Source organism: Oreochromis niloticus, linkage group LG17 (assembly GCF_001858045.2).
Source record: "Oreochromis niloticus isolate F11D_XX linkage group LG17, O_niloticus_UMD_NMBU, whole genome shotgun sequence".
In the NCBI taxonomy this organism is placed as follows: Eukaryota; Metazoa; Chordata; class Actinopteri; order Cichliformes; family Cichlidae; genus Oreochromis; species Oreochromis niloticus.
The window spans coordinates 3,263,879-3,286,559 of record NC_031981.2 but is presented as its reverse complement, the minus strand read 5'-3'; the positions used below and the strand labels follow the sequence as shown (position 1 = coordinate 3,286,559).

At 40.2% G+C, this 22,681-nt stretch overlaps 1 protein-coding gene across 4 annotated transcripts in view; it reads right to left on the bottom strand.

Annotated features, from left to right (window-relative positions):
* Nucleotides 1–8,815: 8,815 nt before the first annotated feature.
* rerg (RAS-like, estrogen-regulated, growth inhibitor) overlaps nt 8,816–22,681 on the bottom strand; it is a 49,498-nt gene continuing 35,632 nt past the window's right edge. For all 4 annotated transcript variants that reach the window (XM_005451817.4, XM_005451815.4, XM_003445103.5 and 1 more), the window contains exons 3-5: nt 21,115–21,171; nt 13,472–13,545; nt 8,816–10,497 (exon numbers count right to left, since the gene is read on the bottom strand). In XM_005451817.4, coding sequence (XP_005451874.1) covers nt 10,087–10,497; nt 13,472–13,545; nt 21,115–21,171 — 542 coding nt within the window. In that variant the 3' untranslated portion in view covers nt 8,816–10,086. The remainder of the gene's footprint in view (nt 10,498–13,471; nt 13,546–21,114; nt 21,172–22,681) is intronic.

The window sequence follows — 22,681 nt, the reverse complement described above, 5'->3', positions numbered from 1 at the left end:
AGGGCACTAAATCTATATTTAACCATCACTCTGTTTTATTCAGCTGTCTAACCTGTTACAGTTGGACATCATTTAACCCCTGTTTGAACACACGTGTGTAGGTGGATGTGCGCCCATGCGCCTCCAACGTGTCCTGTATTTGCACACTTCAGCGAGTATATATGTGAGAAACCCTGATGTATCCTCTCAGACCTGCCCACAGTACAACAATGCCTCGGTCACCATAGTGAATCCCTTTAAAACAAGGAAAGGCCTTGGTTGTCATGGCAACTGCAATGCTTCATAAAGCACAGAAAGATGGGAGTCCTCTACTGCTGTCTCCAGACTTTGTTGTATCTCTGGTGACGTTTCTGTGATTCTACAGTCAGAAAGGATTGTTCCTGTCACTGGGCTATACATCGTTTATGTCACTTTCACAACAAGAAACTCACATGACCAAAAAAGACCAAATCATCAGAAGGAATTTTGAACCCTGTGTCCGGCATGTGTATAGATATGGACAAGAAACTGAACAAACCATCAGTGCAAGACCAGTTTTACCCAGTTCTTGAGCTGGAGTTTTAATTCCTTTGTGTGACGTGCTCCCTGTTTTTACAGCTAAGACATAATGCGGGAAAGAAGAATGAGCAGGTAGGGTGGTGGTGGTTTGTGGAAAGTGGGAGAGGTTAAATGGTTGCTATTCAGAAGCACACACCTGCACTCACAGTTGTGTTTCTGTCACTTTAAAGGTCATTAAACTGACTTAGAGGCTGGTGCCAAATAAAAAAGTGCTTTGTAAAGTGTTAGTAAAGCCTCAGCTTCATGCAACTTTCCGGTGATTCTCTAACTCATGACCCTTTCAAGGAAACTCATCTGGAGGGATGGAGCACCATTCTGCCAAAAGATGTTTCCTCATTTAAAGTTTTGATGGTGTTACTGGAGAGACGTGTCCACAACACTCAACCCCCTCATTACAGGGATCAAAAGTTCATATTTTTCTTTTCATTTGTTAATATGTGTTCAATCATCAATCAATTTAATAAAGTTGCCTTAAATTGCTGACATATGTTGATATTTCTATTGAAAATTACGTGGTCAACGTGGTTGAAAATAAAAGGTCATTTTCAATCCTCATGTAAAAGCTTTACACATTTCAAGATTGTCATTGTATTCATTATACAGTCACATGAAAAAGAAAGTACATTCTCTTTTTATGTATCACGATATAATGATAAGAATAATAATCTGGTCCTTAAATACAACCTCAGCTGAACAGCAGTGACTTTTAACACGGTGTCATTATTTATTTAATAAAAATTAGGGGAAAATATTGTAGCAGTGTGTGGAAGAACTAAGCACACCAGCAATCAACAGCTTGTGGAACCATCTTTAGCAGCAATAGCTGGTGATGGTTGTAAGTCTGACTCAGTCTCTCACATAACTGTGGCCAACTCTTCTTTACAAAGCCATTGAAGTTCACTTTTCACCCTCCTGCCGTCCAGCAGGCGGTTCAGGAGCATTCAGACCCGCACTAACAGACACAGGGATAGTTTCTACCCATAAGCCACCAGGCTGCAGAACTGCTGACGTTCTGTACACACGTTACACACTCACTACAATTACAGGACTCTACACATGGTCACTTCAACAAATATCTCTTAAATGCTCATTGCACAAGTTTTTTGCACAAACTGTAAATACCAACAATTGTCTTAAATTCTCTAAATATTTAATACTTTAGTATTTTTTTATTTTATTTTATTATTATCACCATAATTTTCTTGTTGATTTCTTCTTAAATATAACTGCACACTTTCTATATGCTCGTGTAAAGCTGAGGAGCACGAGCCAAAGAATTGGCTACACTGTTTATCTGTATATGACAATAAAACGTGAAACTTGAAGTTGGGCATTCATTTATCCACAGTTCTTTTAAGGTTTCACCACAACCTTTTAATCAGGTTTGACTGGACAATTGCGACACTTTGGTACTTTTGTTTTAGATTTGCTGCTGTGCTTTGAATGTAGAATACTCTGGTATACAGAGGAGTTCGTGGTCGACTACAAGACGACCAAGCCCTTTGGCAGCAAGACAAGCCCAAATCATCACCCCTTCACGATCGTGCTTGACAGTTGGCACGCTGGGTTTGGTATTCACCAGATGTGGCTCTGTGCATCATGTTCGTCCAGATATCTTCACTTTGGTCTTGGCTGTTCCAGAAATCTTTTTGTTGTTCATATCCAACTTTGCAAATGTCTGCTGCTGTCTTCTTTTTGGAGAGAAGAGGTTCTTTGCTCATAACTCTTTCAAACAAGCCTTACACATTTAGTCTTTTTCTAATTGTACTGTCATGAACTTTAATATTTAACAAAGTAACCGAGGTTTGTAGAGTCTGAAATGCAGCTCTTAGAGGGAGGGTTTTTGCAGCTCCTCTGAGCATTGTTTGATCTGACCTTGGGGTGAAAATCTTGGGACATCCACTCCTGGGAAGGTTGGCAACTGTCTTGAATGTTTTCCACTTGTGCATGAGCTTTCTCACTGTAGAATCATGCACTACATATTGTTTGGAAATGGCCTTTTAACACATCTCAGATTGATGAACAGATCAGTGTTCTCCTCCTTTGGATTGTGTTAACAGACAGCTGAATGCTCAAGCAAACTGCCAAAAATGTCTGCTTTTAGCCGCTCACGCTTGTTGGTGATCACTTCAGCAAATAGATTTGATTAGCAGCGCTTGGCTGTTACTTACTCTGCAGATCTCTATGAAAGCAGTTCACTTCTTGATTATGCTTTTATTTTTGTTAAATTAAATGGCACAGTGTAATATGTCACATGTTGTTGTTCATCTAAAAATATATTAACCTAATTTTAACACCTGTTAAAATCACTAAAACCTTTGAAGTTTCACATGGCTGTATCGCGCTTATGACTCCATGCAACATTTGAAAAACATATGAGTTGATGATGTTTTTCTTTTTTAAAGCGGACGTGCTGTATATCACTTTTGGAAACAAACTCTTTAAAGTTTAAATTAAACAGCATGTCAGTGTGTCACCAACCCGTTCTCAGAGGAATCACAGGGTATTTCCAAGAGACCAAAGTAAAGAGAAAAGAAGAGCTTTGAAGAGTCGATTTGTTTACAGAGGGAACATTACCCCTCTCTGCACGCCTTTCATTTCCTCCACTATGAAACTATCCTGTTTTTTCTTCTCTCTCCACTTTGTGAAGGAAAATTTAATCACCGAGGTCAGGGCAGCACGCCTGCTACCAAGCATGCTCATACAAATAACATCTGAACGTCCAAACTCACTTCTACTGATTTGTAATTGATTCATATAATAAATTATAATCTGTTGTGTCTCGGTAATGCTGTACATCTATTTTGTTTTATAAGCGTGTGCTGAATCACTGCAGAGCTCATTTTCCCCATGATTGCATATCTAAACAGGATGTATGGGGATATCAGCATCTGCAAGGATATGGGAGTTATTTTCACTCTAGAGATGGCCGTTTCCCTCCAGAGATATGAGCAGCAAGATTAGCATGCTTTCCAAGAGTTTATGCTGAATGCAATTAGTATTGGAAATTTTCCCTTGTATAATTTTGAAATGTGTTGCATCAGTAGTACTTTTTGTATAATAATTCTTCCATCTGTATGATTAAAAATACATTTATTCGGCATCTGCTGCTAAAGATCAGTCTTTGAACCGTTGCTGCTTTGTTGTCCACTGAGCAAGTGTCTGGCTTGGGCTTTGGGCAATTAGTGATCAGTAACACAATAAAGACAATAAAGCAATAAGACAACTAAAGTGAAAAAAAAACAACTAGTTATGTAAAGTGTGTAGAGTCACTGTTAAACCTTGTCTGGCTTTGTAAAACTGTAAAGAGGTAAAAATAAGTCTGGAATCGACTGTTTCCAATGGTCTACCTTAGCTTTTAATGCCTGGGAATTCAATTCTGTATGTTTTTCTAATGAGCACTATTAAAGTCCCTTTGCACAAAAATGTCTCAATTTTGAAATGAGCATTTTCAACAACTTTTATTTTTTGCTCCTCTGCTCGGTAGGACATGAAACTGTATATTGAGACACCAATCAAATCTGATTAAAGTGAGATTTTAAAAACCTTCATAACTGTTTCAACAAGCTCGTGTTAGCTCCGTTAATGTCTCTGGTCTAATCACTGCCTGTTAGCTGTATTCATAGCACCATTATTAACTGGGTTTTATGAGGTTTTGTGGATTTGGGGATTGTGTTCCTGGGATATTCTGCTGCCACGGGGGCCAGTTAGCTGCACACTGATGCTGGCAGAGCCTGAGCCGGACTGTTCACGGCACCGTGCACTGCTGGAGAGCTTCCACAGAAATGTGAGTGTGATTACATAATGTTAGAGCGACTTGCAAACAGATTTGGGATTAATGCCCTACAGATTAATTAGCTAAATTCTCAAATGATTTTCTGTTGTGACAAGAAGCTTAACGTAACGTGGTGGTTTTGAAATTTAAAAACATTACAAATAATGTATTGTGATGGATTAAAAAAAAATGTTGTAATGAAACATTGTCAGTTTCCTCATATACTGTAAACTGATAACTGAGCAGGTGCATGACTTTTTTCCCCTACATGACATAAAACCTCGACCTTAATCATATTTAAACACTCAGCTGTCTGCATGTTGATAATGAAGTCCTCCCTATGGAAACATGAGGAGTGCCCTTGTCACTGTACTGGGTCATGGACCCAGTGCTTTGTGTTTATTGGTGAACTGATAGTTCTGATTATCATTATGATTTATGCTTTTCTGCTTATGTTACATCTTCAGTCCTTGGATTGTGGTTTTTGTCTTGTATCATCTCTGTGCTTCAGGTTCCTGTTTCCACGTCTTTGTGTCGAGTCTGCGTCTTGGTGCTTTGTCTCAGTTTCCTGTTTTACTTTGGCAGTCCTTGTCCCATGTTTATGGTTTCAGTTCTGCTTCCCAGTGTCTCGTCATGAGTGCATTATCCCAGCTGCGTGTTCATCCCTTGTCCTGTGTCACCAGGTTATGACATGCCACGCCATGTATTCCCAGTTTAGTTAAACCCCCCTAGTTTGAGTTTTGTTGTGTGTTGTGTGGCTAAGTTTGTTTTGCCGCCTTTAAGTTAAATATTCCGTCTCTGAGTCCTGTGCTTGGGCCCAACCGCTGCCTGCCACACAGCTCACTGTGACAACACTCTGATCGTTTCTGTTGTGTCTGTCAAAGGACTGCAGCTCCCACAGATGTCTGTTCTGAAACTGAAGTGATCAAATTCTGGCCTCGGCCTTGCGACTTTAAGTTACATTTACACTGTATTCTCGTGTGTCAGGAGTGTCGACAGCTCGTTACTGAGCAGAAATCACAGTTGTAGTGGGAAGTGGGTGTCCCCCTGTCCCCAGCAGCAACCAAGGAGAAAGATGAATCTATTTAAAATCATGATTTCTTTTGTTTTCCTACAGAGGAGAAGTGGTTTTCTCAGCGGTGGTGAGCAAAACTATTGTTAAAATATCTTTCTATACTTTAAAACCCTGCTCCTCGTCTCCACTGTGCTACCTTTGGCATGGCAGTTCCTGAGTGCTGTGTGGGGAGGTGTCCCATTTATTCCAAAGGTTTATTTCACTGCCTCCACAGTTAGCTTCAGCGAGCTTTGTGAAGCGGCACAAGAAGCAGCTCTCCACCCACTGGCAAAAAATTTGTCCCCAACGTGTGCAGAGTGTTTTTCTTGTCAATTTTCTACTGTGTATTTGCACGTTTATTTATGCTCAGATACTGCGATTTCCTTTGGGGGCCACACCTGCTTTGCTCTTGGTTCCCCCCTGCACCCCACTACAAACATCCTGGAAAAAATGCTTTTTGAAAGCGTATTTGCTGATCCATAGTTCAGTTTCCTCTGGCCCACCTCCTCCCACACGCACACTAATCTAAGACACAAAAAGCAAGTTGCAGTCACAAATCTCCTTGGCCGCCACTGACACTGCCTCATTCACCCAGAAGCAGAAAACTCTGGTGTCAGTGTGATCCGTGTGGGTGTACCAACAGTTCACAACTCACAACCCGGCCAACTTCCGCAGCACTGCAGCGTAACGGCATAAGGAGAAGGCACACAAGTTCAGCAGTCACCTCCCCTTCCTTCTGCTGTGTTTTCTGACCAGCTCTGCTGAAGCTTCACTTATCAGGATTTTAACATAAAGAGGTGATTTGAAGAATCATCATTAATGATTCCCCTCAGCTTTAGGACAGATTTTAGCATCTTGAAGTCCAACGCTTCAGCCTTGCTGCTGTTTAGTTACATTGGTTCTTAAACTGTGGGGCGGTGGTGAGGTGAGATGTGGGTGAACAGGAGAGAAATCTAGAGTTGAACTACGTAGAGTGAATATAATTTTTTAAGGAGAAATGATTAAAACAGAGGTTGACGATGCTGTGGTGCTGATTTCACTACTGTTCATCTTAGATCACAGGGTGTGGGAGGTGAAGTGGGGCATGCCAGCAAAAGTTTGAACCACTGCATTCAATCAGTGCTATCATCACTGTGGGTTTCAATACCGACACCAAATCAGCACTGACTACTTACATCCCTGTGCTTTACTGTGGACTTCAGTCCTATTAATGCACTGTCCCAGTTCACAGTAAAGTATTACCTTCAATCACTAAATTAAAAGTAACTAAATATGGCTCGTAATGTAAACAGCAGGGTTGGCAAAACCGTAAATTGCTCTTTTCTCCTGCTGGTCAGGATAAGAAGGAACCCTGTGGCTCCTTTCCTGGGTTATTATGAGATTTCCCACTGTAGTAATTATCTGCCAGATCGCTGAGCCACTCCTTTCTGCTTCATTCACAGTCAGTCTGAAGTAGCAGGGTGTGCTCAGTGAGAAGTTTCCTTTTTTAACACAGGACAATGTCAGAAATGTGTTGACTTTGAGCTTCTTGGCTGCTATATATGGAAGAAAAGCTTTTAGACATGCTCATTTTTAATCTAGAACTGCAGGAAAACAAGAGCAGGTATAAAAAATGTTTTATAAATGCTGAAACAAAGAGGTAAAAGAGCCCTAGTGTAGATCTAGGCAGCATTTGCAGTGAGGGTGACACAAATTCACTGTTCATCAGTCAATACATGAAGGTCACAAACACACTAATCAAGATTTAATGCACTAACCATGGCAACGTTCCACCCAAGTCTAATATGATAAATTAAAATTATTATAGTAAATGTCTAATAGTACAAAAAGAAATTATATTTTATATCCATAATGTCAAACCTGAAAAGAAATTAATGAAAACTGCAATTTGACTGGTAAGTCAGAGATGTACAGCAAAAGCGGCAGTTCTCAAATTTGATACCTGATGCTTAGACTGCATGTGTAGTGGGCGAAATTAAGCATTACTATGGATAATTTGCAAGTATCATATAGTGTGCAAAAAACAGAAATGGTTAAAATGCTACCCATGAAACACCTTACCCTCAGCGACTGCCATCGTGGCTACATACCACAATGGAAGTGTACACCAAACAATGTTCAGCCTGTTGAACGAGTACATAGCTAGTTCATTCGCTTGGCCCACGTCCTCATTTTAGGTTTGACAGCATTTTAGTAGATAAAGGTGAACGGCTTGTACATGAATTGAGCTGCAGTTTGGGGAAGGCCTCAAAGGGGACTGGCAGCAGCTCCGGGGTCTGGCAGATCCACATGTAGGGTGGGGCATGTAAACAAGAACGAACAGATTGTAGATCTGGGGGAACATATATAGATAAGAACCGGAGGGAGTGTGTTTGGAGGCGTGGTCCTGCTCCTGAAATTCAGATACTTTATCTCCAACTAGAACTGCCAATAATGTTAGTTCTAGCTAGCTAGCTGTTAGCTAGGAGCCAGGAGCTTGCCTGCAAATTCATGTACTACACAAAGAAACACATATGAAGATGGTGCATTAAAAGCATGCTAATAGAAGCATCCAAGCTGAGTTTCAATGGGTCACGTTTTGTTGCCCAGTTGCAGTGATGCTGGAATTGCTGAGGTTGGTTCTGTGAACCAGAATTGGTTTGCCAAAGAGAAGAAAATGTCTCTTTTCAACATGTAAAAATTGCATTTGAGGTAACCATCATTATTGGACACAAAGCCACTGTGGTTCATGTGAGCCAGTAGACTTAATCAACATCGGTTTTACAGCCTTCTCTCTAAGTCGAGACATTACCCAGGGTCTGCAATACAACACCAAAGTAAGAGCTGTGGTGGAGCGTCTGAGTTACATCATTAAGGCTTCCTTCTAATAAAAGAGACTTACTGTGGAAAACTACTGGAACTGGATGTAGTCACATCTTTTATTTTGAAAATCCATGGTTATGTTAAGGATTAGATTTAAACTTAGATGTACATTTACTTCTTTACACACAGAGAGACACGCACAAAATGTTAGCAATTTTTAATTTAGCTGTAAGATAATGATGAAAAAAAAAAATTCAAATAGACACAAATGTAAGTTTTCTACAATAAAACATCAAGTCACTGAGCTGCCACAACTTTATCATGAGTTTTTCACGAATGTCAACTATCAGCAATGTCTCCATCCTCTTTGATCGCAGCTGATACAGGCTTTCATCATTTGAATATTTCATAATTTGAACAAATAAAAGGAGCATTTTGTGTTTGGAGACTAATATGTAAATGTGACATTTGATCGTCTGCATCCTGACTTTTAATGATCTGCTTGGAAGCATCTGTACCAATCGCAGTGATGATTATTTGAAACTTTGTGCTCTGTTTAAGTGCTTCTGTTGAATGTTCTGCAGCCACTGATCACATTTGCATCAATTATGACCAACAGGAAAAACTGGTGTGATATATCAGTCTTTTATTATAAGTGCACAGCTGATTAGTTTGATCAGAGAAGTTCACATAGATATCACATTTCTACAATTACAGTCTATTCTATTATAGATGACTCTTGGTTCTGTACACACCTAAGACACAGCAGTGCTTAAGGCTATATATTCTGTCGAACATGCTGAAGTTTACAGTATTAACATTATCGCCGTGAAGAACATCCCAAGAATGTGATGTTGCTTACTTTTGTTTAGACCAGGGGTGTCCAACTCCAGGCCTCGAGGGCCGGTGTCCTGCAGGGTTTAGATGTGTCCTTGATCCAACACAGCTGATTTAAATGCCTAAATTACCTCCTCAACATGTCTTGAAGTTCTCCAGACACCTGGTAATGAACTAATCATTTGATTCAGGTGAGTTGAGCCAGGGTGAGATCTAAAACCTGCAGGACACCGGCCCTCGAGGCCTGGACTTGGACACCCCTGATTTAGAGAAAACAACAGATATCGTATGCATATCAGCTTTAAGACGTTCCAAACCTGCGGTGCTTTGGGTTCCTTGAGGGAAAAATGTTCAGTTCACGAGTCCTGGACAAACACACACACCCTGACAGCTAATGTCAAAGGAACATAGTAGACTTGATCATAAGGATTGATTGCAAGACAGAGACTGACAGCTTTGTAGATCTGTCTGGAACTGAAATGAGTGAAACACAGTAGATCTACATTTATCTAAAAGGAGTTCTCTGCTCCAAAGTTCTTTGACCGCTGCTGACAGAATAGCACAACAGCCCCCTACACATGAGATAGAAACAGGAAACTCTAAATCTTACTGTGCAATGTCAAAGTTTTGGAATCCCTGCATGTTAAATAGGACAGCTTGCATGCATCATTTTCTGGATACCCTCTGGTTTGTTTAATATGTCAGTTTGTTTGATGAAAGAATAAAAGAAAAAAAAAAATCAAGAACCTTGCCATGTTCCTGATCCTTTGTGATCTTCTAGTCGACATGACTCATCAATGTCTGTCATCTCAATCCAAAAGCACTTCAATTTTTTTTTAATGAGAAATCATCTTTTATGGCTCCCAAGCCAAGTGTCATTAGCTGTCTCTTACAGCCTGAAAAGACAGTGCACTTGGATTTTTTTCATCAGATAACGATTAAAGAATAACAGAAGAACACATTTCACACTTAAATCAGTCATCGTCCACTGATGGTCCAAATCATTTCAGCGAGAAAAGCAACTTTTGTTCCTGTTGTCAGGCGGTAGCATGGCTCTTCCCTAGCTGCTGATCTTGGTCAGCATCTTGTTGATGGCCTGTTTGACATGAGTGGTGGAGCTGCGGCGTCTGGCTTTTCCCTGAACAGCCTTGCGGCGTCTCACCTCTCTGCAGAGCTCGTGGAACGCCTCGGCCACGGCGCCGCCCTCGTCGGCACAGGCAGAGCATTCGTAGAAGGCACACGCCATTTCCGCTGCCAGCCGCTCTCCTTCCTCTGTGCCGACCTGCCGGACGTGGTCCAGGTCAGACTTGTTGCCCACCAGAACCAGAGGAACGTTCTTTGGTTTCTTCACCTCCTCTAGGAGGCTTCGGAGCGGCCCCACCTCCTCAAAGCTTCCCCGATCCGTGATGTCATACACAAGGACGAAGCCGTCACCCCAACGCATGTGACCCTCCCTCTGCTGGATGTCCTCCTGAGAAGAAGACAAGACATATGGTGCTGAAGCTGATAATTCAGAGTTTTACAGACGCTCAACTGGATAGTTCGACATCTTAAAAAATGCCACAGTTAGAAGAGAAGAGCTCAAAGAGCTGAAACAGACATGTGGTTTCATAAAGAAGACAGCCCATTACTGCCTAAAAGTTAAAAAAAAAATTAAATTTTTTATTATGACCAATTTTCCCACAAATGTTTTTAAATAAAATGATGATGTAATGATGATCTATATCTAGTTTAGTTGTAAAGTTTTAAGTCTGTAGAGACTTTTCTGAGTCCTTTGAACAAATCCATGAAGCAGTTCCTTGTTTCCAGTCAGTCTCAAGCTAACCTAATCTAAATTAAGCTAAACTGGATTTTTTTCTCTTTTTTTACTGTAAAATTATCATAAACACCAACCAAGGAAAATCTCAGGTAAAAATAACAGACAGAGCAGCTGGAGAATGTGCTGCCTTTACCTTTGGGTCCAGTGAAGCTGTTAAAGTCATACTAGCATTTTCCTGTTTGTGGATTTATGTTTATAATGTAATTTCTCTCTAATTTTCCCACCAAGAAAACTTTTCATTTAATATTTTTGACTCAAAGATTTTTTTAAAGAGGCCCAGAACAGGCTGCAGTCAGCGTCTTTAAATATACATTTTTTGTGTTTAAACATAAAAAGATGTGTAGTTCTTTCTGATCTAAGAATCATGTTGTTTAGTTCCTAACATTATCTTTGCGCTCTGCCACACCCTCTTAAGCCATAAATTAAATTCTGCAGCCATCTGTGGAATGCAAACACTCGAGCATGTGCTCTTAATTTGATCACGTGGAGGCAGAATCGTCCAGGACCGAGCACACAAGGCCTGCTTGGGCTGGATGGAGGCCCAAAGGCTCTGATCTCATAGTTACCGACAGAGGAAGCTGAACCCTTTATCGAATAGTGGCCACAGTTTTCAAAAATAGAATATTATGAACCTTTAACCTAAATATGAAAAAAACTGTTTTGCATGTGTATAATATACAAACAACATATATCTGATACAGTACGGTGAAAACATTAGATATATTCGATTAATATTCCTTTTTAAAAGGCATATTTATTGGATTTGGAATTTAAGATTTGCTTCCATTGTTTGGTTGTTTATTTGTCTTTTAAAACATTTTTAAAGAACTTTTGATAAACAAATTTATATATACACATATATTTCCCTTTAATACTCAACTTGAAATCTTATTCACAATGCAAGTGTTATTTGTAAATGGCACAGACCATAGCAAAGATGGTGAGCAGCAAACAGAAAATCTATCAGAGTGCAAGCAACAGATGTTTCTGTAATGTTCTTTTTATATTATATATATATATATATATAAAAATGTACACGCGTATAATTATACATCCAAATATGCTAAATAAATAAATAATAATAATAATAATAATAATAATAATAATAATAATAAGTTATTTCTAACCCATTTTAAACAATAAGTAATGATTTTGTTGGAAGGAAGTTTTTTAATTATGTAATTTTCTTGTACCAGATGCCAGAAAAGGACTTGAAAATACTGCATTCCTCCTCCAGAGGACAGATGAGAGTTTGACGTTTGTGAACCTGGCCGCCTTCTGAACTTGTAAGTTATGAGCCATCAAGGAAGACTCCACCTCCACAAATCACGAGAGTTAGCACAATGCTTTGATACAATCATAGCCGTGAGAGGCCTGACATTCACTGCAGTCGTGTCTGGAAACATTCAGATCTCATCCTAATGCCAGCTGAAAATAGACTACATTGTAATGAGAGCAAGAGAGAGAGATGGCTTGGCTAAAGTGTCGCAGGGGAAATCAGCCGCCAGCAGAACACCTACGCAGCAATGCAGCATATTTATCTTCAGCCCAAGGACTTACGCAAGCTCTCGCTCATGGTCAGAACCTGCCAATACTTCTATTATCCTCCAGGAAATTACCATCTTTAAGTGCCATCCACTCTCACATCCAGCCAAACAATTCTTCAAACCAGTGTTGAATATCTCTGAATAAAACACCTGAATAATCAGAGGACAAGCTAACTGAATGTTGTCTTTTCCCTCTATTTCAGTCACATTCACATTCATCTTTAACTAAAGTACAGTTCAGAGTTGAAAAACACTTGACAAACACTTTTTCAGTCGACATAGACTGTAAACCTACTTTTGGCATAAAGAAACATAACTGTAAAAATGAATGATGCAGAAAGACTGTTATTTCTTTTTTTTTTTTACAGACACTTGGTTAGTTGGCATAAGGACTGAGGATGATTCATAAAGTGGATAAATGCTTGTTTTGTTAAAAAGGCTTTGTCACAGTCTCAAAGGCCTAGAGACTGGTTGGAGACTCCCGGCAACCATCTGTCACTAAGAAACAAATGTGTATTGCCCAACCAATAGGTAAGTGATTTCCAGAGGTTGTTGAGTTTCTTTGAAATCAGTTGCTAAAGCCAGAGTCAAACACCTGTCACACTCAGAGAAAAATGTGTATTCCATGACTGGTTTCTTGAAGTTGCAAACACTTCTCCAAAGTTACATATCTTTTGAAAGTTGTTGGTTTCAACGATAAGGCAAAACTTTTACTTTGGAGGTGTACCTTCCGTGTTTCCGATTCGTACTTAGTTGCCGAGTGTTTCAAGACCATTTGGTGTCTTCCAAACAAACTACAGGTGACTGCTAGCGACCAAGGCAATAACTGGTCTAGCACCCTCTTGGCTACTGATTACACCCTGCGACAGCCAGCAACCTCCAGAAACCACTTAACAACCACTTGAGGAATAGTTTTCCCTTGTGACCAGAAGTTGCCAAGAGGTTGCCAACTGGTTTCTGGCCCTCTGCAACTGTGCAAACATCTGAAAAATGCCATCAAATCAGACTACCCCGTGTAATCAAAAACAGCAGCATAGGAGATAAACTACTGAAAAAAGTTACCTGACAAATTGTCTCACCTGGCCTGCAGTGTCCAGAATCTCCATGGTGACAGCCTCATCGTCAATATTGGCTTGATGACGATATGTTGATTCTGCAAGGCAAAAAGTGTGAGGAAATATGTTATGCAGCATTCAGAAAAAAGAACTAAAGTGAGTCATTACTGGCAAATAGTGACACTTCCTAACATGGGAGTGGAACTCATCATTATGTATTCTTTGTGAGTTAACAAATCAATATCACTGTGAGGGCGGGCAGATTTTCAGTGTGTTTACAATACTCTTTTCAGTGGTGATTATAATTCCACCTACTATTCTTTTGAATATTCAGACGATGACACATAAAAGTGATGATTACTGTTTGCAAGAAGCTTACTCACACTAAACCCCTGCATCTTATCTAAGCTGTAATTTTATCTAAAACATGTTGGTGACAGGGCTGCTGGTAAGAAGTTTCACGAAACTTGCAGGACTGACGCAGCTTACAGCATCACTGTAGCCTGCTTAAAACAACACGCGACACATCAGAAACACATAGCAGATGCCTTTCAAAGTGACGGCTCCAAACTCTTATGCAAATTATAAAACATAATGTGACAAAAAAAAAACATTTACTGCAAATGTCTGTGAAGGTTATCAGCCAAAATGTTCAGATTTTGGACAGATGGTTTGAAAGAGGAGTGAAAGAAGCCATCTATGTCCACTGGGAACGACCATCTTTGAACAGAGGCGGGGCTTACGACACCAACTGTCTGCCATCTATAATCCAGTTTTGAGATCCCTTCCTAGATGCCTTAACGCCCACTCACATCCTGGGCCTTTTGACCTCAGGAAATCACATGATAGGGTGAGGCTAGGCTTCACAATGAGCTCACCCGGAACCTTGGCTGATTGTGACCTACACCTGTTCTCACACCTTGGCTCGTGTGATTAGGTAGAGGATCAATAGAGGGTCCATGACCCTCTTGGGGGGGGACACTCCCACAGGGCTTAAATCTGGGACTCTCCACATTTGACCCTAGAACTGAAGAAGCTTCTCGGATGAGAGGTGAAACGTCTTTAAGCAACTTAAAGAAGTCCAGACACTTTTCTTTTCAAGCTGCTTAGACTTCACTGCAAATGTTTTAGAAGTGTGGGCATCACAAAAAGCCAGTCAGAATGACAAATGTGATTATATGGTACTAGCCAGCTAGTAATATATGATTGTGATCAGATGTTTACATACACTCTTCATGTGCATGATAACTGTCATGGGAATTTTAGGCTTTTAATCCTTTATTGGGACTGTTTTTTCCCCGAGGGTGGAATGATTGTAAGCCATGCATCTTTAATGATGTGAAGCTTGTTGATGGCTACCAAAAGCATCTAGTTAAGGTGCAAAGTTGCATGTAATAGACACCGGTACTCTGTGCACATTTTGTACACACGTGTAGAAGTTGCAGTAAGCTGCAGCAACAGCAGAGGGAGATATTTTATTTAAAGCTAACATGAAAATAGTTATGGAAAAGTGTTTAAACAGACATTATTAACACATTTACATCTAAATACATATTAGCCGCCTAAGCTCAATCCTTTCTGGCGATTAAGGAGCCAGAAAGGATTGAGCTTATGTTTTTTGCTAAAAAATAAAATAAAAAAGTAAAGCACCTCGTGGCAACTGCTGTTGTGTTATGCTATATAAATACAATTGAATTAAACTGAATTTCCACCCTTAAAAACTCTAAAATGACTGCAAGCTCATCTGCTAATCCAAGCCTGACATCATTGTTCTGAACCTGGTTATTTCCAGCAGTGGGTTGATTATTAGTTACCATGGGGTCATTTTCTAGTTCTAGTCCTTTCAGGTCATAAACCTCTTTACACTTTGACCCTCTGCACTGCCTGCCTGGCTTTTACCATCAGCAAACACTCCTCCCTGTTTGACACAGTCAGATCAAAGGTATTTGGGTTTACAGCTTCTCCTTAGAGACATTAGCTAGTTGTCATTGGCACCACATTTGTTTTTGAGGAACCATGTATTAAACATTTTCATGCCTGAGATAGGAGAGCATGATTTTTAGGTCAAAACAACTGCTTTTTGCCTGGTTCAGACAGATGCTTAGTAGCTTGAAGAGAGGACATCCTTTCCTTACATTTTGGGGACAAGTTTTTCCCAGCATGCTGTCAGACCCTCCTGGTTGCAGGGTGAAGTTTGACTCTTGCAATGACCTGAAAAAAGTCTGAGCTTCGCCTCTCAGTGATTTGAAAAACAGGATGAGAGCTCTGTATTGCTGGCACAGGTGTGAACCGTGACTATGACCTTTCATTTGACCTCAGTCAGAGAGCAGATTATCTGCCCGTCCCCCCTTCGCTGTCATAAAATCCCATCTGTAAACACCTCACAGGCAGCATCGAGGCTCCCTGAAACCTTCTTTGTGAAGGCAAACTGCCGGGATTTTCCATTGCATGACATTTTCCATGACAGGGCTTAAACCGATGCTTTCTTCAAGCATTCTGATTGTGCAGGGCCACTCTCACAGTGATTTCCACAATAAATCTCTTACCAGAATGCACCTCTGCTATCATGTACACAGAGGTCCAGGATTCCTGACTCATTTGTCCCAATGTTTAAAATGAGCGAGTACTCCATGTGCCGGTCACAAAGACTATGAAGTTCATCTTTAGACATAATTTGACAAATGTTATTTTGTTTGTTGCTCCCAAATGTCATAAAAATGCAGTGTGCATAGTGTTTAAGCTATTGCAGAGTTGTATTACTGAGTAAAAACTGAGTGTTTGAACCTTTCAGACTAGACAAACTCGCGGAACACGCTAACGTGACACACAGGAACGAAAGCTGCGCCCACACTGGAAGGCACAAACTTCAAACAAGCTAAACTTTGTAACAGTTTGTAACAGTACAAAGTCAGATTGTGCTTCTGTTTATATATTTACTGATTCTTCTGACATGATAGTTGTAAAAGTTCTGGGAATCGGCCCATAAACATAAAAAAATCTGTCCAGTCTCTCATTCAAGATCATCTTCGTGTGCATCCCTGGACTGCTTTCAGCAGGGCAGTTATTTTTAGATTACTCCTGGAGCTCTGTGCCGGCTTTAATTTCACTACAGTCCTCAAACTTCCCAGGTCCTTAGGGACCATGTCAGGTCAGGATCACAACCAGGAGCACAGTTTTAGTCAGTTTTTTTTTTTCTCTTTCACTGTACACTGTGAATTCAGACTATTAAAGCAGAAATCTACTGCTTCTATTGCCATTGTGTCCAAGTATACAATGCATTTAAAAAAGTAAGAAACACACCCTTCACTCACCAGCCAACATACCCTGGAAGTCCAGCCACTTCCACAAAATGAAAGTTAAGTTTCAAAATTTGGCAACATGTCGGTGTCAGAAGTGCGATTTCAGGGAGTGAGCTATACAACTGCACTGAAAGTCTGTCAAAAACACACCAAAAGGGGCCCATTGAAAGGGTTAAGGTGTTTGATTTATTTGTGTTTTGGTTTTAACTACATATGGCCGTTCTCTATGAACCTAAAGCACCGCACATTTGATACCAATGAAAAGAACTTTCAGAGTATTAAGAGAAAATCTTGTGAAGATAATTCAAAAGTGATATTTTAAAACTTAAGTGCTGTATTTCAAATTTTGTATTCTATGACTAAAAATTTTTAAGTCTTATTACTTTAAAAACCCAAGCCAACAAACAATGGAGAGGACCTGTCAGACTGATGTTCAGATTCTATCTCACAAGAGAGTTTAAAATGACAGGTCCTGCAAGGCCCCCTCTGCTGTGTGCCAGGTGCACTCACCTCTCCGGGGGGGATAAATTGCATGTGTGATGTAAATGAAATGTCACAGGGAGCCAGAGGAGGAAGCAACTGACGCAGCTGTTTGGCTGCATTCACAAGGAGCATCCCTAAGGAGAACCAGAGTCACGCTGTGCCTCGTGGGACAGCCTATTTCAGGAGCCAGCTCCCTGTCAGCTCCCAATCTGTCCACGTCCACACCCCAGTGTATCTGTTGATAAAGGCACTGGCAGGAGGCAGTGCTGGTGGTATGATTTAAGCAGGCTCACCATCCTTTGTAAGGGTCTTGGGAAGAAACAAAAACGACAGTTTTCCTGGCGGCAAACAGTTCTGCTATCATAATCTAAAAACACTGCCGCTACGCTGTTTTGGGATTAGGCAGGAAAAAAGTCTCAGTGTCAACACTGAAAACCATCCAGTTTGTTGATGAACTCTGTCAGTGTGCGCTTCCATAAACTGCTCCAACAAACCAGAGAAAATGCCTTTTTTGCTTGCTCATGCTCTGCACCGTGTGATATAATATAAAGCAGAGCTGCTGTTGTGATGCCAAACCACAGTCGCGGTAGCACACAATTAATTTCTGTGAGCCAAAGGAGATTAGAATCTGTAACCAGACGGTGTGCAGAGACAGAAATAACTTTTGCAATATTGTGGCCATGTGCATTCTGAAGTGTTGCTGGTTCCCATAGTGCTGCTGGGAATGACAGCCATGTAATATTTCTGCAAACTCACAGTGTGTTGCTACCAGCCGAGAATTTAAACATACAGAGATCAGCACGTTTTTTTTTTAACCATGTTTGTCAATCTTTTAATTAGGATAGAGACAATTCTTCAATGATTGGTGCCTTAACTAGAGATGAAATAGGGCAAAAAAAGAGATTAGATTCTTTGGATGTGCAGGCTTTTATATGTAAAAGCTAAAAAATGCAGTAAATGCAAAAAGTGCTTTCTTTCTAATGGCCAGCAGAGCTCAGTTAGACTCTGTGAAATTTGAACTAACAGTTTATTTTTCACTACAAGCACGCTGAGACAGACGATGGGCTAATGGAATAAGTTAAGAGCTGAAAAAGTATTAATTCATAAAATTAGCCTTTTCTCTTTATTTTAGCCAATGAGCGTGCAGTTTCACAGTCAGATGTATGCTTCCCCTGTCACATCACATCATATCCAACACAAAGACAACAACAGCAAAAACACTCAAGCGCAAACTTGTGCGTGTGTAGGTACACAAGCACAAACAAAAAAAACAAACAAACAAAAAAAACACTCCTTGATTGGAAAGCTATTTGCAATCTGCTTGCACAACGCTAACCTCAACGCTAACATTTCCCATTAGAAGTTAGGATTTCAATCACTAGTTTGAGATCAAGTTGGTGAATTTACGGGAATTCTAGTGAATTCCCATTCATTGTGGAATGATTTAAAGGTGTGGCAACATTGTAACAGGCAAGTGAACTCCATATATGGTCCTCAGTTTCTTAGCCCAATTCAACCAGTCATTCCTTAAACCTGGCTTCAAAACAGCACGATGGGAGAGACACATTTGTCAAGTTGAGGCTTTTAACCACTAATTCACAAAGTAGTAACTAGTGTATTATGTCACAACAGCAACATACATCCTTTATACACAGTGTATATGCACTATCCTGCAAAAAATGTCTTTGCTAAGCCTGAATTTTTTGCAGTCACAGTAAATCTACATGACCTCTGAAACACAATCTGCCTTTGAAGACGCACAAGATAGCTCTGCTTGGGCTGTTTCGTACATCTAGGCTGAAAAGGGACAATTCACTGCAGGGAATAAGATCTGAGCTTGTTTGTAAACCTGATCCAGATAAACAGGTAGATAATAAATGGAGATGAATGGTGAGCAATAGCTACTGGAAGGTATATTGAGATAGATGGAGTGCAGCCCACATTGTGGCAGTAATTCTCCAGCATGCAAACCCCCTACCTGTGCGATCTGCTCATAATAGTGGTTTAATGATGTTTTGAGCACTTTGTGGGTAATTTCATCCAGGCAGTCTGATTGGTCACAGACACCCTCCAGCGGTGCTGTTATTTCCATTACAGACCTCAAGGGGTTGTGACGTAACCTCTTGTTGTAACCAAGGAAGCAGTTATTGCTCTTTTCCTGATTTCTACCACATTCCCTACTTGGAGTTTAAACAGTAGACGTGTAATATGAAGCTGGCACAGTGGCAATACATTATACTGTAAAAAAGTAATAAGATGTGGATGGGTCAAACCTGAGTATGATCCTAAATGCCACGTATGCTAAATGTAAAAGAAATCCAGAATCATATCGCTTTAGTTAAAGTGTTTCCTCTTTGTTGGTCTAGCACCTGAAAATATCTCAGCAGTCTCACAGGCATATGTTGAGATGTCACACAGAGGACATAATGACTGTGATCATTATGTTATTATATGAAAATGGATTAATTATGCTCCTGAGTGCGGTCTGCTTTATGTTGGTGATTGCATTGTGCTGCACCATGTATCGTCAAGAACAGGCTGGCTATTGAAGGAGCACCATGTGAACAGTCCAGAGGCGCTGACCCGCCAGCCAGGAAATGAAAAGCACATTATAGAGGAGACACTTTGTGCCCCATAATTACAATGTAGGGAATTGGTTCAACCAGAGTATGAAAAGGCCAGTTCTATATTATGCACTGATAAGAGAAACCCCCCCCCAACAATTTCACATTACGCCGAGTTGTAGCAGTTTCAGCACTTTATCCCAGAATTTTTAATGAATCAATTATTGCTTTTATTCTGTTTTCATCAGATAAACATTTGTGCAGATGTTAGCTCTATACTGGCCATGATAGTGCCCATGATATAACTCCTGGACCTAGAATTTCCATTTCCTCTTTTTCCTGTTAGATGAGGAGATTGGTATATATATATACACACACATTAGTGCTGTTAGCGTTAATCTCGTTAAAATAACGTTAACGGCATAAACGCATTAACGCGGCAAATCTCCATTAGTGAGTTAACACAGATTGCCCCGTGCGTGGGGCTGGATGGCGCTAATGCATTAACAAGCTAACCGCGCTAACGCGTTGATGCCGTGCAGCCCCACGGACGGAGCAATCCACGTTAAATCACGTCATTTTAATGACATTAACGCTGACAGCACTAATATATATCTATGCTAACTATGAAAACTACAACGAGCAGCAGCAGCTAGCTTAGCTTAGCTAGCTGGGGAAAGCCATTACCCTAGCTGTGCCAAAAGCAAACAAATTTTCATTTTGTCATCTTTAGAAAAGTTGATGCAGGAAAATGGCTGAACGAGATGTTTCTCCTGCCTTAAAATTTTTGGCTAAACTTACAGAAAGGGGGCACAAAGCTGAAAGCTGAATGTAATGCTAGGCTAGTTACAGAAGATTTAACATTAGCGGTAGCAAGGCAGAAAAATGAAAAGAATCAAGGTGTTGCAATGGTCCAGTCAAAGACCAGACCTCGAACTGACTGAATTGCTGTGCTGGGACCTTAAGACAGCTGTGCACAAAAGAATGCTCACAAACTTAAATGAAATGAAGCAACACTTGTATGACAAAGTCATACAGGAAACCATTACTTCAAGTTATTGTTGCTAAAGGTGGTTCTACAGGCTACTGAGTAACTGGCTTAGGTTTTGTAAAATTAGTGGAATCTGCTGTGTGTTGTTTTACACCTGGGGATAGCTAAGTTGATTATTTAAAGCTAAGGACTATATGTATTATAAGAACTTCATATAAAACCATAAAATTGACAGTGTACCATTACTGCAGATACAGGAGATGGCAGTAACGGGAGTATCAGTGGCAGGGGATACACATTTTTTTGCAAACAGATACTGGGCTGTCTTACCAAGTGTGGGGTCATACTCCCAGATGAAGCGTCTGGTCAGAAATCTCACCACCAGAGCTGCAAAGAACCACAGGACAAATGTGTTCAGCATATGAAATCAGCACATGAGACACACAGCAGGGTGGCAGTTTGATTTTAAGTATTTGAGTAAATAGTTTTCTTTTTTTTTTTTTTTTTAAATAGACCGCATACTGAGTCATAAATACACTTTTTACTAGATGAAATTAACTAAAAATTGATGACCATTTGTTTATAATAGTGAAGCTCAAGCTCAATCTACAGCCCTAATATGCACATCCACTAATATGTATTCTCAAAAAATCACCTAACACACCGACAGTCCATAAGATCCAAACTACTTTAACACACTTTTCATCTAAATGCTAATACCCATTGGAACACTTCCAGCTCATTAAGACGGAGTTCAAACAACCTTGAAACATCAGCTCTCAGGTTTTATCAAGATCATCTTCTTCTCTGACACAGGATTGTTGGCCTGCCTTTGACAGCATCAGCCTTCCTTTAAAAAACATCCCCAGTGAGCCAGTGACTCACTGTCTTAATGGTTTACCATCAACAAGCAATCTGCCGCACAGAAGTGTCATTTATGCAGGCTGAATTAGACGGCCCTTCCCTGTTTATCAGGCACAGCCAAACACCAAACCCTCTTTCTCAGAGTAAAATTACCTGTAAATACTGGCGTAAAATGTATTCAGTTAGCTGAATGCTGCAACATTTCTCCTTTTAGTTCAGTTGATGGGTAGGGGTGATGTCACTGAAAAAGAGATCTGCTATATCAGTTTACTCTATGTAAAGAGATTAGCAGAGAAAATAAATGTGGTGGCTATGAGCTCATTCATTTTCACTCAGAGTGAAATGAAATGATTGAAACCACTCGTCTGTCAGCGAAATATGGATTCAGTCGTAGGAGGTGGGCATCTCTGTCACGGTCCAAGGGTTTCGTTCAGTATTTGCTGAATTTTGGTTCCTTTTGTGAGTTTGTGGGTTCTTTCTTTTGCTTCTAATGTTGTGTTTCACTGTCTTTGCCTCCCTCTGTCTCATTTGTGTTCCAGTGCCTTCTGTGCTCTTTTATTGTGGTTAATATGAGCCTTCATGTCTTAGTGTTAGTCTTGCCTTTTTGTTATTTTCTGTTTACTTTGATAATTGAGGTTGATTTGTGTAAAGTGGTCAGTGTAAAGTTATGTCTTTTAGTTTTTATTTGGACATTGGTTGCTTTTTCACTCATTTCCCATCCAGTCCTTGAACCTGACCATTTCTAGATAAATAAATTGGTACAGGTATTTCACATTTCCTAGTAAAGTATATATGAAATAACAGGTGGCTTGAGATTCACGTTCACCATGTAAATGGACCGGTTCTCACGTAGCGCTTTACTACTTGAGCACTTTGTATAAGCCTTCTGTATAAATACATGGACACAATCATACAAGCACCAGTCTTCCCCTACATTTAAGTTCTATCTAACATTCACAAACCAATTAACTCACACAAGGATACTTTGGCACCCAGTTCGAACCACCAACCTCCCAACTGGTAGATGACCGGC